Raw genomic sequence first — 15,603 nt, 5'->3', positions numbered from 1 at the left:
TTCTTTCTTTCTTTCTTTCTTTCTTTCTTCCTTCTTTCTTTCTTTCTTTCTTTCTTTCTTTCTTTCTTCCTTCTTTCTTTCTTTCTTTCTTTCTTTCTTTCTTTCTTTCTTCTTTCTTCTTTCTTTCTTCTCTTTCTTTCTTCCTTTCTTTTCTTTCTTTTTCTTCCCCTTCCTCAGCCCTGATTAACTGACAAACGTGAGAACTTAGCCCATTTGGTTTGTGATGAAATCCAGGATTAATTAGCCATTCTCAGTGCTTAATTCTCCCGGACTGACCTGACCCAGTCACTTCTGATTTTCCAAGCTAGACTCTTGCATCGTCCTGGTGGAGGGAACACGTTAGCACGTTATGAATACAAAGATGAAGCAGTCTTGCCTTTTTATTTTACCCAACTTCCTTTGCCATTCTACAAAAACTTCTTAATTTCTTATAAAATTATATGTCCTTTGAGATCAGGTTAAAAGTCAACTTTAAGCTGCTAATTTCATAAAGGCATCTTTTAGATTGGTGACCAACTCTTATTTGTGAGTATATTCTGTGTTTCTATCATCGGTATATTTTCCTGGACCTCTCCTGGTTTTAGCACTGAAAGTCCAGCACCCTAGGCCTGGGAAAAACAGTATGGTTGGCCATCTGACTTTTACATATCCTCAACTTCATGAACTTACTTAATGCTAAAAGCAGACTTTCCAAACCATACATTTGCCTTAAAATAGTGATTTCAACTCTGGTGAAGTCTCCACGTATGCCTTTGTCTTTCTGGTGGTTGTCCCAATCTGTAATGGTCTGTATCTGATCCACTTGTGTCTGGAGTGCTATAAATCCAATTAATATGGCAGTGAAGTCACATTCTTGGATTGGGCCTACAGTGATTCTTTTAATCCCAGATATAGCTGAGCACCATATCTTAGATCCAAAATCTAATACAGTAAGCCTTAAAAAATATGACTCATATAAGCCTAGAAGTTCACATGACCCCCATTCTCAGTAAAGATGTCATATTTAAAAAGCAATTCAAGTTTTATGTACATTATAAACACTAACATATTGCTCATTTTATCCTTATTATAATAGCATTAAATATCACAAAGTGGAAAGAATTATGGGTGAGTTATGGGTACTGTGGAGTTCTGCTAAGTGGTTCTGTACCCTGGTGAAGATAGTAAAGAGGGTATCTACCTCTGTTTCCTCCAGCTTGAGGTCTCTGTTAGAGTCAGAAGGCTCCTTAAAAATCAGTCAGCATTGCTCTCCTTCAATAGTTTTCTACAGTGTATGTGGTTAATAAATTCTGGGTGATTAAATGGCCTTGTTAAGCTCAATTTCTCAGAGTCATTGTCTACTAAATATTTCATTTTCCATTAAAGTTATGAGCATCTGAATCCTAAGATTTGTATAGAATATAGATGATAGACTAAAATTTTGGTGATAGAAAGCTCTTGATGATTCTGTAAGAACTTTTCCATATGATCACTCTCTTTCATGGTTATCTGGGCTCAGCAGAATGGCAACAACACATTTAAAGACAGGCTCTATTTTGACACTGTGCATTCTGTGCTGTCCATCAGGGACCCCTACTTCACCTTGTGATTTTTTACACAAAAAATGTCAGTGATGCAAGAAGGAGGGTGGCAGCCTAAGGAGGAGGGTGGGTAAGATCACTGAGTAGTGTGTACCTCAAGGGAGGAAACCAGTGCTTAAAGGAAAGTAAGTATTGGCCTGAAGGGGACAATGAGAAGGGACAGAAAGCTGGTAGTCCCTCTGAGCTCATGGAACTGGGGAATAAGTATAGAAGAATTAGCAGAACTTGCTCCAGAGGGCTGCAAGGGAAGCAGTTCCCTCAGGGGGAGCAAGGAGATAGAGCAACCTTCAGAGAGGAAGTTGTGAAGAGACCTGAGGACAAAGGGGGTTTTGATTACAGGGTGAGGAAGATGTGAGCGGGCTCACTGCAGAGGAAGCTTTGAAGAAGAGCCAGCGTTGGAAGGAAGAGCAGTGAGGTGATGAAGATCTTGTGGATATCATCACTGTGAGACAGGCTTGATGTTTGTCAGGACTACCAGACCTTCACCACCACCTCTGGCCCCAGAGGACTCTTGTGTTCCTGAAGTGGGAGCCTGCATCCTCCTCTGCACACACAACACGGAGCCCCTGCTACTACTACCCACGCTGAGAATCTGACGATGGGCTCTTCTTTCAGGCCTGAAGGCACTGGCAAGTAGGGAGCTTGCCCTCAGAAGACCAAATTTTCCACCTAAGGCAGCTAATGTACACTATGTGCTGTGCCTGAGAGTCCCTTGCACCCTGCTACACCCACAGAACTACCCCCTGCCAAAAGAACACAGCAGCTGAGATAAGCAGTTTTGGAATTTGTAGGGCCTAACACTTAACAACTGCTAGAACCTTCAACAGGTAAGGTATTGGCTATTCTAACTCTGTTTCTTCATCTTTAACATGGGAATAATAATAGCTCATTATAGCAGTACATGGCCTCTTTGATTGAGAGCCTAATTTGGATCTTTTTCAAAAGAAAAGTTCTGGGGTTTTTGGGGTTTTTTTAGATATATATATTTTTTTTTATCAGAGAGAGAGAGAGAGAGCCAAACAGGGAGAGCAGCAGGCAGAGGGAGAAGCAGGCTCCCCACTAAGCAAGGAGCCTGATGTGGGACTTGATCCCAGGATTCTGGGATCATGACCTGAGCTGAAGGCAGATGCTTAACTGACTGAGCCACCCAGGCAACCCTCAAAAGAAAAGTTTGGGTAGAATAGTTTGAGATCTCTTTTCAAAAAGAAAAGTTTGGATGTAAGGAAGATGGTGAAGTAGGAAGCATCCAGAGTCCCTCTTTCCATGTAGACAACAATTGCACTGGCAGAAATTTCTCTGATGTAGCTATTTTATACCCAGGGAATCTACTGAAGGCTTGCAACATCTAGAAGAAGGCTTAAATGGTAAGTTGTAGTTAATTTTGGTCAACTTCAACTCTTAACACAGTAGCATCCCCCACCCACCAGACCCCTGGCAGGCAGCCATGCATATGTTCCTGAAGCAGCTTGCACACAGTTTGCAAAAGCTAGGATGGGTGAGAAGGACCTTGTCCTCTAAATAATAGGGATCTGTCTCTGATCACTGATTGCTGCTTCTGATTGCAGAGATGCAGACACAGAGATAGGCAACATTGTTGTAGTTTTCATTGCCATTTTTATAAACCCTGACTTCTCCAGCCAAAGTGCTTTCAGGGGGATTTAAACAGTTGGCCCCTGTTTTGGGAGACTTTTTTCCCTTCATGCTCCCCTTTTTTTCCTTTTGGGGGCTAGACATTTAAGGACTAGGACATTCAAAAGCAACTGCATACACATTTAAAAATATGAATACATATACATTTACACACTTGAATTTAAAAAGTCACAGCATGTACCCAGGGAAGGGCACAGGCTCAGAAAAGACCTGAGAAGACCTTAGGTTTATATCTCAGGCTGATTTCTATAAAAACAAAACCAAAAACCAGCAAGGGGAGAATCTGCATTCCACACTTAACACATGATAAGATTCAAATGTCCAGTGTTCAACAAAAAGAATCAAAGGCATATAAAGAAACAGGAAACTATGACACATTCAAAGGAAAAAAAATAGAGAACAGACACCATCCCTGAGAAAGACCAGATGGCAGATTTATTAGACAAAGACCTTAAAACAACTGTCTTGAAGATGGTCAAAGAGCTAAAAGAAGCTTTAGACAGAGTCAAGAAAAATGATGTATGAACAAGATGTAAATGTCAATAAAAAGATAGAAAACATAAAAAAGAGATCACAAGCTGAAAACTACAAAAACTGAAATGAAAAATTCATGAAAGAGAATCAGAACAGCTTTAAGTAGGTGGAAGAAATGGTGAACTTGAAGACAGGATCATCAACATTCTCAAGTCCAAGAAACAAAAAAGAAAAAAAGGCTAAAGTCAACTGAGGGCACCTGGGTGGCTCAGTTGGTTAAGTGACTGCCTTCGGCTCAGGTCATGATCCTCTGTAGCCTTGTGTAAGTGTCATGCTTCTCCCTCTGACCTCCCCTCTCTCATTCTCTCTCTCAAATAAATAAATAAAATCTTTAAAAAAAAAAAGAAAAGAAAAGTCAACTGAGACTATAGGACCTGTGAGATGCAATCAAGTGGACCAGCATACATATTGTAGGAGTCTCAGAAGGAGGAGAGAGAGAAGAGGGCAAAGAGATTATTTGAAGAAACAATGATTGAAAACTTCCCAAATTCGATTAAAGCCATGGAAATAAATATCCAAGAAGCTCAATGAACCGCAGTAGGATAAACTCAAAGAAACCCACACCAAGAGGCATTATAATCAAACTATCAAGACAGAAAATCCTGCAAGCTTGCTTTAGCAGCACATATACTAAAATAGGAACAATGCAGAGAGGAGTAGCATGACCCCTGTGTAAGGATGAGAGAATCTTGAAAGTAGCAAGAGAGAAGTGACTCATCACATACTAGGGATCAATAGTTGCAGAAAAAATGGTGATGGAGAACACAGCTTCCCCGTTATCCCACGAGTGATTGGACAGCTATCTACAAACAAAAACAGCTCTGGGAGACCTCTAGAGTCCACTTAGAAAGTTTAGCAACACAGTGTAACAAAAATAACTGAGAATAATCAAGAATTGCATTTGCTTGTATCATCCCATACCCCAAACTGGCATTGTGGAGCATCAAGAAGGAACTTGCCAGCTAGAAAGAGTTCCTTTCACCAGGAAAGAAGAGCAGGATGAGCAACAAGTTTTTCCAGCCTCTTGGGGCACTGGGCAAGTGACCTGCTTCAGTTCCACCCCAATCAGACTAGCAAAACTGAAACACACAGAGCTAGCTAGGAACAAGGAAGAAAGGCAGTGGCTTGATTAGCAGACATGCAGTGAGAGCAGATGCAGTTTACAGAGATCTGATCTGCAGACAAACTCAGCAAACTTTGCTACTGACAAAGCCAATGACCAGCACAGCAGCCACAGACACCCTGCAGATTTTGCCAGATTTTACCCCATAGGTAAACACATTTGTTCATTGACACTTAGTTGCTTAATTTCCTCCTCATTCTCTCCCATCCTGACCCTGCCAGAGACAGCCATTTGACAGCCATCCAAGGTCTCCGTGTCTGCAGCTGTGCAAGTGTAAGATACCTGAATCCCTCCTCACCTCTGCCAGGGCCCTGGAGCCATGCCTGCAGCCAGCTTGGGCCTCTGCAGCTGCATGAGCACAAGACCCTAGCCTAGAACCCTCTCCCTGCTGACCCCCCTCCTGTGCCCTGCTGTGCCCATGGAGGTTAGCCCCTCTAGGTGTGTATCTACATACCACCAGGCTGAGGCCTATCATCTGCTCCACAAGAGTATGCATGCCCTGGGGGTGGGAATCGGGGGAGAGTGTAAAGCCACAGGTGAGCATGCCAACAGCCAGAGCCCTCCCCCCATCCAATTGCTTGTGGGTCTGCATCAGACCCTGCCTTCTGTCACTGGCCAACAGCACTGTGCCCAGCAGCTAGCCCCTTCCACTGTGTACTGGCATGTCCCTTGGGTGATTCCTGTCACTGACCTCCACTACAGTATGCATGCCTGGGAGGAGGATATGCAGCCACAGGAGAGCAGCCTGATAATCAGGGCCAGTTTCTGGTGAGCTCATAGTTGGCCCCAGCCCTTGGTATCTGCCTTGGCCCCATCACTATGTGTGTGTCTGTAACACCCCTGCCACTACATAGGCATCTGCAGCTGACCCCCACAGCTGAGTGTGTGCACACTTATGGTTCTGGCCACCACCACTGCCTGCTGAAGTTCCTGGTACCTAGGAGTGCTGCTGAAGACTCCAAAAGCTATTGTAGCCACGGCAGACCCTTTGAAGTTCTCACCAAGGACCATACAGTTGTTAATGTTGTGGGCCCCAGTGACTTGAGCCAAAGAGACATCATGCCCCCTCAGACCCAGTGCTGCCTTGTGTTCCCAAACTTGGCACCATACACCATTAAACCCAGGGTCACAGCACAGTCCAGCATGCCCCCATCCACAGGTGAAAGCTTCTCTTCCTGAAATCAATCTATAAAGTCTAGAAGAGGTAACTGCTTCAGACATCTACACAAGGCTACAGGGATCATGAAGAATCAAGGAACATGTCTCCACCAAAGGAATACAGTAAACTTCCATTAATTGTCACCAAAGAAACGGAGATGTGGGAATTGCTGAACAAAGAATTCAAAAAATCTCTTGATGCTCAGAGAACTACAAGAAAACATAGATAAATGATTTAACAATATCAGGAAGACAAAACAAGAACAAAATAAGAAGTTCAACAAAGAGATAGAAAACATTAAAAAGAACCAAATGTTGGAGTTGAAGAATGCAATGACCATACACACCTCAACATAAGAAGGACTATCTATGACAAGCCCACAGCTGAGAGCATCCTCGATGGGGAACATCTGAGAGCTTTTTTTCTAAGATAAGAAATGAGACAACGATGCTTACTCTCACCACTCTTATTCAACATAGTACTGGAAGTCCTAGCCAGAGCAATCAGGCAAGAAAAAGAAATAAAAGCCATCCAAACAGGAAAGAAAGAGATAAAACTATCTTTGTTGTAAATGATATGATATTATATAGAGAAAATCCTAAAGACACCACAAAAAAACTGCTAAAATGAATCAATAAATTCAGTAAAGTTTCAGTATAAAAAATCAACATACTGGGGTGCCTGGGTGGCTCAGTCATTAAGCATCTGCCTTCGGCTCAGGTCATGATCCCAGCGTCCTGGGATCGAGTCCCAAGTTGTGCTACCTGCTCAGCGGGGAGTCTGCTTCTCCCTCTCCCACTCCCCCTGCTTGTGTTCCTGCTCTCACTATCTCTCTCTCTGTCAAATAAATAAATAAAATCTTTTTAAAAAAATTAAATAAATATAAATAAATAAATAAATAAATAAATAATCAATATACTAAAAACAGTTGTATTTCTTATATGAACTCTACCTCTGAAAATAATAATACACTATATGTTAATTAATTGAATTTAAATAAAATAAAATAAAAATTAAAAAAATAAAGTGAGATTGTACAACTCTGTAGCTTGTGATAACAAAAAAAAATTTTTTTAAGTTGCATTTCTATACACTAACAACAAACCATATGGAAAAGAAATAAAGAAAACAATCTCATTAACAATAACATCAAAAACAATAGCATACTTAGGAAAAAAATTAACTGAGGAGGTAAAAGATCTATACCCTGAAAACTACAAGAGTTTGATGAAAGAAATTGAAGAAGACACAAACGGAATGATATCCCATGTTCATGTATTAGAAGAATTAGTATTGTTTGAATGTCCATATTATCAATAGTCATCTATAGATTCAGTGCAACCCCTATCAAAATTCCAATGGCATTTTTCATAGAAATAGAAAAAACAATACTATAATTTGTATGGATCTACAAAAGAACCGCATAGTCAAAACAATCCTAAGAAAGAAGAACAAAGGTGGAGGTATCACATTTCCTGATTTCAAACCATACCACAAAGTTATAGAAATCAAAACAGTATGGTACTGGAAAAAAATAGACCAAAGAAACAGAATCAAGAGCCCAGAAATAAATTATTGCATATACAGTTGATCTTTGAACAATGCAAGGGTAAAGGGTGTCCCCAACCCCCTGCCTGGGCAGTTGAAAATTTGTGTATAACTTTGACTCCCCCAAACTTAACTACTAATAACAGCCTACTGTTGACTGGACACCTTACCAATAACATAAACAGTTGATTAATACACATTTGTATGTTATATGTATTATATACTTTGTCCTTACAATAAAGTAAGCTAGAGGGGGAAAAAGTTTTAAGAAAATCTAAGGAAGGGAAAATATATTTATGGTACTATGCTGTATTTATCAAAAAATAAGTCCACATATAAGTGGATCCACACAGTTCAAACCTGTGTTGTTCAAGGGTCAACTGTACAGCCAACTAATATTTGACATGGGAGCCAAGAATACTCAATGGGAAAAGGATAGTATCTTCAATAACTTGTATTGGGAAAAGTGGATAACCAGATGCAGAAGAATAAAATCAGACCCCTCTCTTACACCATTCACAAAATGAAATGGATTAAAGACTTAAACACAAGACCTGAAACCATAAAACTACTAGTAGATTCCATAGGGACAAATTTCTTGACATTAGTTTTAGCAGCAATATCCTAGATATGACAACAAATGCACAAGCAACTAAAGCAAAAAGAAATAAGTGGGACTACATCAAATTAAAAGACTTCTGCACAGCAAAAGAAATAATCAACAAAAGTAAAAGGCAACAAATGGAACGGGAGAAAATATTTGCAAATCATATATCTGTTAAAGGATTAATATCCAAATCCTATGAAGAATTCATGTAATTCAATAGCAAAAAACAAACAACCTGATTTTAAAATGGGTAGAGGAACCAAATAGACATTTTTCCAGAGAAGACATACAAATAGCCAAGAGGTATATGAAAAGGTGCTCATCATCACTAACCAGCAGGAAAATGCAACCCAGAATCTCAATGAGATATCACCTCACACCTGTTAGGATGGCTACCATCAAAAAGACAAGAAATAACAAGTGTTGGTGAGGATGTGGAGAAAAGGGAATCCTTGTGCACTGTTGTTTGGAATGTAAATTGGTGCAGCCACTATGGAAAACAGAATGGAGGTATCTAAAAAAAATTAAAAATAGAACTACCATATGATCCAGCAATTCCACTTCTGGATATACATCCAACAGAAATGAAAACAGGGTCACAAAGAGATATCTGCACCCTCAGGTTCATTGCAGCATTATTCACAAAAGCCAAGATATAGAAACGATCTACATGTCCATCAATGGATTCATGGACAAAAAAGACATGGTGTATATATAATGGAATATTATTCAGCCATGAGAAAGAAGAAAATATTGCCATTTTGACAACTTGGATGAACCTTGAGGACATGAAATAAGTCAGACAGAAAAAGACAAATGCTGTATGATATCACCTATATATGAAATCTGAAAAAGTCAAATTCAGATAAACAGAGAGTAGAGTGTTGGTTACCAGGGCCTGGATAAACCCTTTCCTCCACCCCAGTTCACTGACAGTTCCACAGAGCACAGAAGTAAGGAAATAGAAATGGCTGGCTGTAGAGTAAAGTCTCTGACTTTGGCCTTGGAGCCAGTAATGCAGAGGAGGGGCTTGAGGGGAGAGAGAAAGAGAGGGAGGGGGGAAAGGGAGAGAGAGGAGGGGAGAGGGAGGGACTGTGGTAGGGAGGGACAAGAGAGACAGAAAGAGAGAAGAGGGATGTCACTCACTGGGAAATAAGTAGCAACAGATTTTTGTCAGAAATAGAAGAAACAGATTTCTCTAGAATAGCATGGGTAAAGGACTCTGTTCTCAAATGTGGAGCAATCATCTCTGGGAGCTTACTGCAAATAGTAATAAGTGCTCTGACACAATAAAGCAACATTCATTTAAAAATTGGACATTGAAACCAGAATCTCTGGGCAATTATTTTTTTTTTTTTTTAAGATTTTTTTTTTATTTATTTATCTGAGAGAGAGAATGGGAGACAGAGAGCATGAGAGGAGGAGGATCAGAGGGAGAAGCAGACTCCCCGCCGAACAGGGAGCCCGACGCGGGACTCGATCCCGGGACTCCAGGATCATGACCTGAGCCGAAGGCAGTTGCTTAACCAACTGAGCCACCCAGGCGCCCTCTGGGCAATTATTTATAATATTTTTTTATGGTGCCAATTTTAAATACAGTTTTAGTTAAGACATTGCATTTTCCACTTAACAATACAGTGCTTATAAAGTGCAATGTTTATTTCCTTTCCCTGTGCACATATTCCATATTCAAGTATCAAGAATGCCCAGTTTATTTACTATAGCAGCTCAACATTAAAACTGCCATGGAATTTGCTACAAATTTGGGTCCTTCAAATATTTTGTGTGGAACAATGTTAGACCTATTCTCAGGTTGGCTTAATCAACCTCTTCAATGGTGGGTCCAGAGGAGGCACCACCAGAGGGAGGAGCTCCACCACCAGGGAAGCCTCCAGGCATTCCTCCTGGCATACCCCCTGCACTCTGATACAGTTGGTAATGATGGGATTGCAGACTTTCTCCAGCTCTTTCTGCTGGTGTTCAAATTCTTCCTTCTCTGCAGTCTGGTTCTTATCAAGCCATTTGATGATTTCATTGCACTTGTCAAGAATCTTCTGTTTGTCCTCATCATTGATCTTGCCCTGAAGTTTTTCATCTTCAACAGTTGCTTTCATGTTGAATGCATAAGACTCAAGTGAATTCTTGGAGGACACCTTGTCCTGCTGTTTCTCATCTTCAGCTTTGTACTTCTCAGCTTCCTGGACCATGTGCTCAATGTCTTCCTTGCTCTAGCGGCCCTTGTCATTAGTGATGGTAATCTTGTTCTCTTTTCCTGTGCTCTTATCCACAGCAGAGACATTGAGGATACCATTAGCATCAATATCAAAAGTGACTTCAATCTGAGGAACGCCACGAGGGGCAGGAGGTATGCCTGTGAGTTCGAACTTGCCAAGTAGGTTATTATCCTTGGTCATGGCACGCTCACCTTCATATACCTGAATAAGCACACCAGGCTGGTTGTCAGAGTAGGTAGTGAAGGTTTGTGTCCGTTTGGTAGGAATGGTAGTATTACACTTGATGAGAACAGTCATGACTCCTCCAGCAGTTTCAGTGCCAAGAGAAAGCGGAGTGACATCCAACAGCAGCAAATCTTGAACGTTTTCAGATTTGTCTCCAGAAAGGATGGCTGCCTGGAGAGCTGCACCGTAAACAACAGCCTCATCAGGGCTGATGCTCTTATTCAGTTCTTTTCTGTTGAAGAAATCTTGTAGAAGTTTCTGAATCTTGGGAATACGGGTAGAACCACCCAACAGGACAATATCGTGGATCTGAGACTTGTCTAGCTTGGCTTCCCGGAGGGCTTTCTTTACAGGGTCCAGGGTGCCACGGAACAGATCAGCATTTAATTCTTCAAACCGGGCATGAGTAATAGAGGTATAGAAGTTGATTCCTTCATATAGAGAGTCAATCTCAATACTGGTCTGCATGCTGGAAGAAAGTGTACGCTTAGCACGTTCACAAGCAGTACGGAGACGACGAACTGCCCTCTTGTTTTCACTGATGTCCTTCTTATGTTTGCCCTTGAACTCTGCAATAAAATGGTTGACCATTCTGTTGTCAAAGTCTTCTCCACCTAAGTGGGTGTCTCCAGCTGTGGATTTGACCTCAAAGATCCCATCTTCAAGAGTAAGGATTGACACATCAAAAGTGCCACCTCCTAAGTCAAGGATCAGCACATTCCTTTCAGCACCAACCTTTTTGTCTAAGCCATAAGCAATAGCAGCAGCAGTTGGCTCGTTGATGATTCGAAGTACATTGAGACCAGCAATAGTTCCAGCATCTTTGGTAGCCTGACGCTGAGAGTCACTGAAGTATGCAGGTACCGTGACAACTGCATTGCTAACAGTCTTCCCAAGGTAGGCCTCTGCAATTTCCTTCATCTCCATCAAAACCATAGAGGACACCTCTTCTGGATAGAAACTTTTTGTCTCTCCCTTGTATTCTACTTGGACCTTGAGCCTGCCAGCATCATTCACCACCATGAAAGGCCAATGCTTCATATCAGATTGGTCAACAGCATCATCAAATCTACATCCAATCAGGCGTTTGACATCAAAAACTGTGTTGGTGGGGTTCATCGCAACTTGATTCTTTGCATGATCACCAATCAATCGTTCGGTGTCAGTGAAGGCGACATAACTTGGGGTGGTTCAGTTTCCCTGATCACTGGCAATTATTTCCACTTTCCCATGCTGGAAGATACCCACGCAAGAGTAGGTGGTGCCAAGATCAATGCCAACTGCAGGTCCCTTAGACATGGTTGCTTCTGTGTGGGCCTGGCTCGGCTTGAGAAGAAAACAGCTGTCTGGTGATCTAGCCCAGTGTTCAATGAGACCCTATAATATTTTTAATATTGTTTCCATGTTAACCATACAGAAAATTGCATATAGCTCCCATTCTGTTTGAAAGAATGTCAGCCATTTTCACTGAATCTCTTTGTTGTTTTCATGAAGTCCCAAGGTAAGGACCCTTGCATAGATAGCAGTGGGTGTGTTCTGCCTATTACAGCAAAAAAATTCTAGAACCCAATGTGGGCAAGAACAGATAAACAGCCCTGCTCCCAGAATGTGTCTTGACCAGAGGTAATATGGTCTGGTTAACCTACCTCAAATTCTCATAATAGTACCTGTGCTTTCACTGACTTGCCATTAACAGAAAATCACTGAAACGGCTACTTACATGTGACACACATTGTGTTTTTTAGTCTAGTTAAACTCTTACCTTCACCCAAGAACTAACGTGCAGATGGCTCTATCCTCACAAAGGTTACCTGGTCATGGCTGGAATCCTCATCTGAGTGTCTCTACAGGGGTGGAGGGAGGAGGTGGGAACACAAGGAAAGAAGTTAACCATCATTACATGAGTGCCTTGTCCCAGGCACTATGCTTCCACAAATGTTTATGATTAATTGCCTTAATTCTGAGAGGCTGGTACTACTGTGTCCATTTTCCAGATGGGGAAACTGAGGATTAAAGAACTGAGTAATTTGCTCAAGATCCCAGAGTAAAGACATGGGAAAGCCAAAATTCCAAATGAGTTCTGCCCTACTCCAATGCCTCTGGTCTTTTCACAGGCTTATGCCATCACCTAATGTTTTTTTTTTTTTTTAAGATTTTATTTATTTATTTGACAGAGAGAGAGAGACACAGCGAGAGAGAGGGAACACAAGCAGGGGAGTGGGAGAGGGAGAAGCAGGCTTCCCCCTGAGCAGGGAGCCTGATGCAGGGCTCGATCCCAGGACCCCAGGATCATGACCTGAGCCAAAGGCAGATGCTTAACGACTGAGCCACCCAGGCACCCCTGCCATCACCTAATCTTGAGCTTACTCTCAGTGTCAAGTCATCCAGAGTATTTCTAAACACACTTCTGATAATTGTCTTATTATAAGGCATGCCAAAGAGATGGAGGAATGATGCCTGGTTATAGGAGGAGATGTAGAGATAGAAAGAAGAGTAGGCAGGAGACAAGAACTGACTTGCTTTTACCATGATGAAATCAGGGTATCTAAGATTGTTTCAGATCTCTGTATGTTACATTGCAAGGCCAAATACAACATGTCCCTCAAGATTTGGCCCAAATGCTACCTGATCCATGCTGTGCTGTCTTCACTTTCTACCCCACTTTTTAATCCCCTTGGTTCAGTTAAATGGGTTTTATTTACCCAACTGCCATCTCAGGACTGAATATATTCTACCTTGCGTCCCTCTACCTCCCACACAGGCAGAGATCTTCGAAGTAGGAGGAAGGGATCCTGAGCTAAGTAGGTCTCTGGTCACCATGCCAGAATCTACTCAGAGGTGGAGATTATGGCTTCAATTCAGGGGATTGAGGGACAGAGCCAAAGGGAACCTACTAAAAGGTAACCTCAGAACAGTTGAAAGCCATGCACATCCTCCCAGATGGAGCTACTGGTGTTACTCCCAAATCAGTAGTTCAAGTTTTTGGTCCTGGGACCTCTTTATTGTAACTATTGCTGTTGTCATCATTGTTGTTTTTGAAGACCGTGAAGAAGCTTTTGTTTATGTGGGTTATACCATACTTACCATAATAGAAATTAAAACAGAAAAATCTAAAATATTGATTGATTAAAAAAAATTGTATGTTAACATAAAAAACCTTCTTTTATGGAAAAACCCTATATTTTCCAAGACAAAAGAAAATTAGAAAGGAAGCAATGTTTTATACATTTTGCACATCTTTTTAGTGATTGGCTTAAAAGAGGACAGTGGGGGCGCCTGGGTGGCTCAGTTGGTTAAGCCTCTGCCTTCGGCTCAGGTCATGATCCCAGGGCCCTGAGATTGAGCCCCGCATCAGGCTCCCTGCTCAGCTCAGTGGGGAGCCTGCTTCTCCCTCTCCCTCTATCTACTGCTCTGCCTACTCGCACTCTCTCTGTCAAATAAATAAATAAAAACTTAAAAAAAAAAAAAGAGGACAGTGGATTCGCTTACCTGCTTCTGCACTCAATCCTTGTCAGGTTCCAAATAGTTACGTCTCCTTTATTGTTAATTACCTAAGACCCAGTGTCTGCTTCTTAAGGGTTTCGCCTCCCTGAGGAGTCCAAATGGGGCTCTCTCTGCCTAGAGAGAGGAGATGGTTGGAGCCCAATGAAACCACTTGGGCCACTGCTTATCTTTGTCACATGGGATCACTAATGGAAACAAGTTCTGTCCAGATGCTGTCTGCCCAGACCCACTTCCCCAACAATCTGCCCAAGCCCACCGTCTCCATGGGAATAGGATGCTCCAAAGGCACAGCCTTTATTTCACACCCCATCCTCAACCATCGTTCTCCAAACCACAGCATCTGTGCTCAAAAGAGAGTGGACTGGAGGAGCGTCCCTGCCACACCCTGGTCCTACCCCCACAGCCTGCACGCCCTCTGTCCTTCTTGCCCTTTTCTGCTTCTGGGTCTTGCCTAGACCCTGTGTGGTTGGCTCAGCTTCAGGCATCCTTGGGGGATACTCAGTGGGTACCCATTTCCAACCTATAGCCTGCACTGAGGACTCTTGGCTTTGTCTGCCTCCAGAGGTTATCTTTTCCCTTCTTCTTTCATAGTCCCCTATTATTTTTCCTGTTTTATCAATGGCATGTTTGATTTTACAGCTCTGTATCTCCACACTATTCAAGTATATAAAATTGCCTTAATGTCTGCTGTTTGTTTTCCATTTTATCTTTCTGCTTTAATTTCCTTTATTTTCTTTAAGGTAAAAATGTCCTGCTTCCAACTTGTTTTCCTGGATTTTCTATTAACTATTTTTAATTGGAAAAGTAATAAAAGCACGAGATGAAATGGAAAATGATAAAAGGGTAAACAATGAAAAGCAAGCAAGACCGCTGGTCTGCTAATCCCTGTCTCCAGAGGCAACAGTGTTACCAGCATCTGGTGTTTTCTTCCAGAAACGGTCTATGCATATAATAAGCATACTCCTCCCCCTTTATTGAACCAATAGAAGCTTGCTTTTCACACAGTCTGGACCTTTGGTTTTCTTTTTAACCTTGTATCTTGGAGACTGTTTTAAATCAGCATGCAAAGACCTACCCCAATATTTGTAAGGGTTGCACCAATAACACAAATTATGGATGTACATAATGTATCGAATCTGTCCCCTTTTTATAGAGCACGTAGGTTGTTTCTGATCTCTTCCTGTTACAAATAGTACTTCAGTAAAGTATGTACATACACATGAGATTATGGAAAAAGTTCTAGAAGTACAGTTCGTATGTCAAAACTATTTGCTTTGAAAATGTTGGTAGATATTATCACATTGCCCTCCAATGCATAGGTCATAGGTATCGTAGGTGTTGGAAGTATTGTTCCCTGTATGTTTTCTTTAGATTTTGTTTATTATATATATATTTTTTGTCATGAAGAAATGATAGGTTTTTATGCAAGTAAATTATTT

General features: G+C 41.5%; 1 protein-coding gene and 1 non-coding gene across 2 annotated transcripts; one reads left to right on the top strand and one right to left on the bottom strand.

Annotated features, from left to right (window-relative positions):
* Positions 1-4,374: 4,374 nt before the first annotated feature.
* Positions 4,375-4,477, top strand: LOC115943330 (U6 spliceosomal RNA). Its single transcript, XR_004077914.2, has one exon. It is a non-coding gene; the product is annotated as a U6 spliceosomal RNA (small nuclear RNA).
* Positions 4,478-9,777: 5,300 nt separating this feature from the next.
* On the bottom strand, positions 9,778-12,021 carry LOC102731213 (heat shock cognate 71 kDa protein). Its single transcript, XM_006727932.3, is given in 2 exon segments — positions 9,778-10,135; positions 10,138-12,021. Coding segments are annotated over 2 exon segments (1,938 nt in total). The 5' UTR covers positions 11,960-12,021; the 3' UTR covers positions 9,778-10,019.
* Between the last annotated feature and the right edge of the window lie 3,582 nt (positions 12,022-15,603).

This window comes from Leptonychotes weddellii, chromosome 8 (assembly GCF_054177405.1).
Source record: "Leptonychotes weddellii isolate Sample4059 chromosome 8, ASM5417740v2, whole genome shotgun sequence".
NCBI lineage: Eukaryota > Metazoa > Chordata > Mammalia > Carnivora > Phocidae > Leptonychotes > Leptonychotes weddellii.
The sequence above is the reverse complement of the archived record's forward strand: the minus strand, read 5'-3'. Positions and strand labels throughout refer to the sequence as shown.